This window comes from Vollenhovia emeryi, unplaced genomic scaffold, assembly GCF_000949405.1.
Source record: "Vollenhovia emeryi isolate VEMERY1.0 unplaced genomic scaffold, V.emery_V1.0 DF939343.1, whole genome shotgun sequence".
NCBI lineage: Eukaryota > Metazoa > Arthropoda > Insecta > Hymenoptera > Formicidae > Vollenhovia > Vollenhovia emeryi.
Genome location: NW_011967023.1, coordinates 68,212 through 76,009, shown reverse-complemented (window position 1 = coordinate 76,009; position 7,798 = coordinate 68,212). Strand labels below are relative to the sequence as shown.

Below are 7,798 nucleotides of genomic sequence, written 5' to 3'. Positions count from 1 at the left end.
CCCCGCCCCCAGACACAGGGGTTTTGACCCGCCCTCCAAGCCCCCCCGAGGCCCTACCCGGGAACATCCCAGGGGCCCCCGGGGGGGAGTCCCCCGGGCTGCCGGGCCCTAACTCGGAAAACGTCCGAGCGGCCCCGGCAGCCCCCCTACCCACGGCCCTGGACCCCGACCTGGGAAATGTCCCAGCGGCCCCAAGGGCCCCAGGCCGCCGCGCCCTGCCCCGAAATAAGTCCCAGCGGCCCCGTCAGCCCGTCCACCCGGGAGGGGCGATTCCCGGCCCCCCCACCATGGGGAGACCGAAAAATCGCCCCCCCGTCCCCCCCCGAGCTCTGGTGAGAAAAGCCCCACCAGCCCCGGCAAGGGGGGACCCACCCCGACCCCCAGTGCCCACGCGGACAACAGTCCGCGGGACACCGGAGGTCGTCCCCGAAACCATGAGGCATGGTTCCGGGGACACGCCGCGGGTCCACGGTGCCCCTCCGGACAACAGTCCGTGGGACACCGCTTCCCCGCCCTCCCCGGCCGGTTTCCCGGCTTGGCCACTCCTTGGCCATGTGGGCTCTTAGTCGGCGGGCCCTCCGGAGAACATCCGGAGTGCTCACCTTAAGCCCCCTCACCACAAGGTGGCCCACGCGAGGGGGTGGTGCCGGGGGCCTCAGATTCACTTTTGATCACTTAATATACACCGTTCACTAAAGCCTGGCGCATTGTGGTTGTCGTAGACCGGCACAACAGTATTCGCAAAATATCGCCGACTGAGTTCAAAGTAGACATTATAATGAAGATCCTGATGACTTCATTTATTTATTAGAAGATGGAGTTGCGGGGAACAGGAAAACGGCGACTTGTACAAAATCGAAAAGAATAAAAGATTTCACAAGAAATCATAATACTCAAGTCAGGTTAATCTCCTCAGATCGTTACTACCTTTTTCAAATTCAAATACCCGTGATATTGATATTACGTGGAAGAAAAATTTGAGAATTGATAAGCTACATTTTTTACATGAAGAAAAAATGATACTGATTTTAGGACACGAATAACATTTTTATTTTCATAATGCCCCTATAAGGACAGATATCGACCCACCTGTAAAAAAATTTCTCCACGGCCACTTCAACTCATCTATTTTAAGATACCGTGATAATGGAGTGCGAACTTGCATGTTAGTTTTTGGCCACTTTCCTGGCCCACTGTGCATTCTTGTGACGAACCGCCCCTCTCGTCACTTGTCCTGACCGACCAACCGCCTCGTGGCACTATGCGCCACACGCATACTTCCGGACACGCCCCACTGAGGGCACCGACCGAGCGAGGAAGGGGGCTAGCCTAGAGATCCTCAAGTAAGAGATGCGCAAACCTTGAACGCGACGGGATTGGTTCTGGCCGACTTTGCAAGAATATGGCGGCTCGGTAGTGCGCGGTTCGTTAGTGCGCAGGCTCGGTGGCGCGCAGACTTGTTGCCGCGCAGGCTTGTTGACGCGCAGGCTTGTTGCCGCGCAGGCGCGTTGACGCGCAGGCCGCCATATTCTTGCAAACAACCGAAGATTGCGCATCTCTTACTTGAGGATCTCTAGGCTAGCCCCTTCCACCGCGCCTCCCTGCCAGCCACGGTCTCGCGGGTATAAAGCGAGCGGCCGGAGCGACCGAGGTATCCAGTCCTGTCTCGACTCCGATCCCGACGCGACCGCTCCCCATACCGATCCACCAAGTTGGGCGCTCCCAACCTCCTTCGTGCAACGGACGGGTGCTCCCGTCCGCATCCGGGTACTCCCGGAGTACGAGTCTCCGCCGTCGGGTGCCCCCGGCGGTCTTTGGCCTTAACCCCGACCGGGCGCTCCCGGTGTCCCGTCGCACTGGACACGGGCGCTCCCGTCTCCAGCTGGGTGCTCCCAGCGTGCGAGCCGACCCCGATCGGGCGCTCCCGATCGGCCTGACCTGACCCCGTAGGCTCTAGGCACCGTAGATCTAAGACCGTAGACCGTAGATGTAAGACCGTAGATGTAAGACCGTAGACGTAAGACCGTAGACGTAAGACCGTAGATGTACGACCGTAGAGGTAAGACCGCAGATGTAAGACCGTGAATGTACGACCGGAGACCGCGATTCCCCAGCCGACCCCGCCGGCTCTAGTTCTCCGACCGCGGACCGCGACCTATCACCTGTACGTCGAAGTCTAGGAGTCTAGGTATAAGTCCGCGACGGTGCAACCACGCACACACGATATACACTTACCCACACACACGCTCCCTAGCACTTACACCCCCCCCCCCTTATTACACATTGTACATGCAAACAGAACAAATAAACGTCAATTTACAACAGTGTCTCGCCGCTTTCTCACCCTGACCCCCGGCGAGCGAAGTCCGAGCGCGGAAAAAGCGGAACGTAACATTCTATAATACTGTCACGATAACATTCTGTCGAATGCGACCCAGCGAGTGTGTCCATCCACTTTCTCACCGGTGCTCCTATTTTCCTCGGCGAAGCACCACTAGACCAATCAACGGTCTCCACGCATAGCGATCGGTTTTCGCCGTCGACGTGTTTGTCGGTTATTACTTTTCAGAGGACATCTCCGAAAAACAATAATCTCCTCTGCAAAATAACATTGGTGTTATAAGAGACCTACAAACTTTTCGCCTACATTTGTTTATTTTAGAAGCACATTTGTACGATGGAAAATGTGCGCACTCAGCATTGTTAAGAGCAAAAGGTATGCCAGTGCATTGAGACCAACATCGGAGGCAGTCGTTGATGTTGATAGCTAGTTTACAACGCTTCCTATAAAAAAAGAACATACAGCGAGCAATGCGAGCGCGCTTTTGCTCGTCGTATGCGCGGGGATGCGTGTGTGTGTGGACGGATGAGAGTGTCGCGTATTCATGTATAGAATAGTCCAGGACTTTCGAGAGCGCCACCGCTCATGCGCAGCTTTTCGAGCCTTCCGGTATGGACGTGCGCGTCTTCACTCATGTCGTGACCGCCGTGCAGTATACAGCTCGTGTATCATTTGCTCCTATTAAGTAAAGTAGCTCTAGCATTAAAACTCGTCTACCGGTTCTTTTACCTTGCCCAAGAATAACGCGCTTCCTACTCTGTTCGTCTCACACGATAGCGGAGACAAATAGAATAGGCTCAACAGTTGACGATAAGACGAGCGAACTTTCTGGCGTCGTGGATAGCATTTTATCGCTGGAAATAACAAATCCACTTGAGGAACGCACAGTATTTTTTATCAACGAAAACCTGGAAGCAATTACTTTTAAAAACCTTCCCGATGATCAAAAGAATATTTTCAAGACGTAAATTCAAGTGTCCAAAGAAGAAGCTATTGAAATAGCGTTGGAGACTGTTCTGCAGTCGTGTTCGAAATGGAAAGAAAAAAGAAAATGCCGTGTTACAGCAAGCACCGCTTATGGACTTTTCACTTTTCGTCAAACAGCCAAGAGACGTGGGAAGCTAAAATCTTGCGTCACTTAGAAGAACAGTTTCATGGAAATTCAGCAACTGTGTATGGATCAACAAACGAGCCACGAGCTCGAAAATGTTATGAGGACGTTAGTGGTGACCAAGTTATTCTAACGGGGCTTTTGATCAATCCGTACCTACCCTGGTTAGGATACAGCCCCGATGGTATTATTCTAGGAAAAAAATCTTTGAGGTAAAATGTCTAGTTATCAGCAAGACAAAAAGCGCCGAGGATATAGTTTCTCATTTGAAATTTCTTGACGAAAATTTTTATGTAAAAGAGAAACATGCATACTATTGTCAGGTTCAATTAGGGATGTTTATAACCGGGCTACGCAAGTGTGATTTGATACTTTACTTGTCGAAAAGCGATTCATGTATTGTTTCTACTATTGTATACTGCTTGAGTCCCGATGAGTTGTCAGTACAACTTCGAATTGGCGGATCGTGTAGCCTCGCGACCGACGACCAGTTCGAGTCACGTGCTCGCGATCGGGAATCTTCGGCGCGATCGACGGCCGTAGCGTTCGATCGACGCACGGGAGCTCTATTCTATTCGTAACGTTGAGATCGATAACACGTACCGGTTTAGAGATCAACTGTGCTATTAGAGTTCATCTGTGAGCTATACTTTCTCTCGCTGAACATTTGCTTCCATTCGGACTCGCTATTCAGAAATAACGAACGCGAACAACGCTCTCGCGCGAGTTAGTGCTTTATCTGCCAACGATATCGATATTCCGCTGTTCTTCTGTTCAATCTCAATCCGTTCTCCTATGTTGTATCTTATATATATCCTTTCTTTCGGGAACTCACGATGATGATATCGAGTCTATCGATTCGTATTGCTGAGTGAGCTTCTCCTACCTTAATTCTTTCCTTTAAATATCGTTTAAACGACCACGGTATCTAACTATACTATAGGTGCGGAAATTGTGTGTAATTTTCTGCCGGAGTCAACAGCGTGAGGTCAGAAAACATCGACTCGAACGTTCTTCGGTCACCTTCTGCGAATAACGACGGAGCAGTTTCCAACGAGAGTCGACACGACCGTGGTATTCTGTACGCCACTCTCGTGGCGGTACCGGTATCTCGTCGCGCAATAACTTTACCATTTGCCCGCGTGACATTTTCTGGTCCTTCGAGCCGGATTGCAGGTGCTGGTGTCGTGTTTGAACGATTACGAGGTCCCGTGGGTCTGTTCAATCGTGCTGAGTCACTATGACCGAAACGTTCTGAAGTGTAGTTGCTGGTAAAATAAGTCGGAAGAGATTTGCCTAATACCTTCTTTATTATCGTTCTCGTCAGTACAATGGAGAACGCGCTTCCGTTCTTCTCGTCAGAGAGAGATTGCGCAGAGGAGCCACCGACGTTCTCCTTCTTCGTTACTCATTGGTCGCGCCCGCAGTGGCGCCGCAACTCTAATACGCGCGGTCTTTGAATTATATGTAATGACATAACACGTTCGAAAGACAAACAGAACTTTTACGACAACTCGATCGCGCGCTCGAAAATTTCAAGAAAATCGAGAGAAACAATTTAACGCCCGCGCGCATTAGAAGCCGGGACTGCTCTGAAAGAAGTTTGGGCGGCGGTGCAGAATAGTAACGTAATGCTCCTGGTGCAAACTCCAACAAGTACCAGGGCCACGTATCCATACTTCGCGGACAAGCAATTCGAAGCCGCTGAGGAGACGTACCAGGTAACGGCCGATTATATGGCCGAATGTCTTGAAGAGCTCGAGCCGCCTGTAAGTCCGAACCAAACTATCAATAGCAATCAATCCTTCGGAAGCATATCGTCAGGCTCGCTAGCTCGTTTGCCTCCGATCAAACTTCCACCGTTCGACGGAAAATATGAAGAATGGGAGAGTTTTCGCAATCGGTTTACTTCCCTGATTCTTGATAACTCCAAGCTGAAAGACTTTTCGCGTATACACTTTCTCATCGCTAGCTTGAAAGATCGTGCGCTCGAGTGTGTTAAGCATTTACCGATAACAGCCGACAACTTTGCCGTCGCTTAGAAGCTATTAAAGTCGCGTTTTGAGAATAAACGTCGGCTGATGAATACACATCTTCTAAACTTGCTAAGTTTACCGCACATCACTCGGGAATCGCACGGAAAGAACAATGTAGCTGCTGTAGCTAAAACTTAGCAAAATAGGGACAACTAATATTTTTAGTTGTGATAGCTCAATATTTTGCTACGACAGCAAACCATTTGCTGTCGCACCTAATACAATAGGCACAGTAGCAAAATATTGAGCTATCACAACTAAAATATTAGCTGTCCCTATTTTGCTAAGTTTTCGCTACAGCAGCTACATTGTTTTTTCCGTGCGATGTCCGACTTACAACTCTTACGCGATAAGGTCAATTCTAATATAGCAGCATTGGAGAATCTCAAACGGTCTCCAGCAGAACTTTGGAATGACATTCTTGTCTACATTATCACTCAAAAGTTCGACCCGAGCACTCGCAAAGCTTGGAATTTAAAACATAGCGAGAGCGACGCGCCTTCCGATTACAATCTCTACAACAATTTTTGGATTCACGCATCCGAGCACTCGAGGAAACGAAAACTTCAATCTCATCCGAGGAAAAGTCATCCATGGCTTCTACCAAGATTCATAGTGCAACCGCTTCAACTCCTTACAACATTAAATGATCTGAAAAGCAAGTCATTCGTTCCAATCATGTTCACAATTTTTGAACAAGAGTCCACGGCAACGTCGCGACTTAGTCGAAAAGGAAAATCGTTGCTCCAACTGTCTTAGCTCGCGACACAGCGCACAAACATGCCAGAGCAAATACACTTGCCGGCTCTGTCATCAAAAACATCATACACTGTTACATGAAGTCATGGACTCTTCGTCAAAGGTCAATAAGGTTCCGACCCCCCAAAACATTAAGCCCAATGCCGACTCAACATCGAGCGAGATTTCGTCGTTGTGCGCGTCGCAGAGTACCTCTTCTCGTACGCAGGTACTACTCGCTACCGCGTGGATTAATGTTCATGCGCCCTCGAATCGAGGCGTATGATCGAGGTCCGAGCCTTACTCGACCAAGGGTCGGAAATGACCTTTATCACCGAGCGTTTAGCGTAGACGCTCTCGCTGAAGCGTATGCGAAGGCCCACCTCGATTTCCGCAGTAGGTGGCATTAATGCCGGAACATACCGGCATGCCTCGCGAATCGCTATCTCGCCGCGGAGTGGAATGACGCCGGCATTCTCGACCACCGCATTAATTTTGAAAAATTTGACGGCTTACGCTCCGCTGCGTGTCCCGCGGGATCCCGCGTTAAATCATCTCACGGATCTAGCCTGGGCGGATGACGATCCGACGAGCTCTCACGCTATCGATGTTCTAATCGGTGCGGATCTCTATGGCGAGCTTCTTCTCAATGGAGTTCGAAACTCCCCAGCCGGGCGGCCGATCGCCCAAAACTCTGTACTCGGCTGGATCATTTCCGGGCCTATCGCTTCTCCGATTGCCGCGCGCGCGTCAACGGTCACATCTTATCACGTAAGTTCGCGACAAACAATCGATTCGCTACAGGGCGCGAGCGAACCGTCGCTCGAGCAAGCTCTTCACCAGTTTTGGGAGGTAGAGGAGGTTCCGCGAAACATTCTGCTGACTCCCTCCGAAGAAAAATGCAAAGCTCATTTTCGCTTAACGCATTCGCGCGATTCGGACGGGCGATACATCGTTCGACTTCCCTTCCGCAACGCTCCTCCAATCGCTATAGGCGAATCGCGCGCGATCGCCGAACGAGTGATGAATCGTCTCACTACGCGTCTTCACTCGAAGTCAGAACTCCGGGATGAGTACCGAACATTCTTGCATGACTACGAGAGTTTGGGTCACATGCGCGAAGTTCCCAGGTCTCTTGACCACACGAAATGCGTATATATTCCGCATCTCCCCGTCATACGGAAGGGCAGCGCTACTACTCGTCTTCGAGTGGTGTTTAACGCGTCGAGCCTTATCTCTAACGGATCATCGCTGAACGATCACTTGCTCGCGGGTCCTAAGCTGCAAAACGACCTCAGTTCGGTCATTCTCCAATGGAGAACATTCCAATACATCTACGCTGCCGATATCGCTAAGATGTATCGGCAGATAAAAGTCACTTCACAAGATTTAGTCTTCATGGCTTCCGGATGGTTGCCGCGTCCGTTTGCAGTGTGGTGCCGACGTTTCGCAGGCGTTGCAGTCTGCTTCATCAGAGCTGGGAGACTCTGATACTGAGCTCCCTCGCGTTGCGCTAGTCCTTTTATACTCGTTCTTGGGGGGGGAGGGAGGAGGTAGTCAGGGGGAGGGGGT

The 7,798-nt window shown here is 50.7% G+C and overlaps 1 protein-coding gene across 1 annotated transcript in view; it reads left to right on the top strand.

Annotated features, from left to right (window-relative positions):
* The first annotated feature begins 6,688 nt into the window (after positions 1–6,688).
* The window catches only part of LOC105558452, a 9,697-nt gene continuing 8,587 nt past the window's right edge, over positions 6,689–7,798 (top strand). The window contains exon 1 of the mRNA XM_012006150.1: positions 6,689–7,584. Coding sequence (XP_011861540.1) covers positions 6,689–7,584 — 896 coding nt within the window. The remainder of the gene's footprint in view (positions 7,585–7,798) is intronic.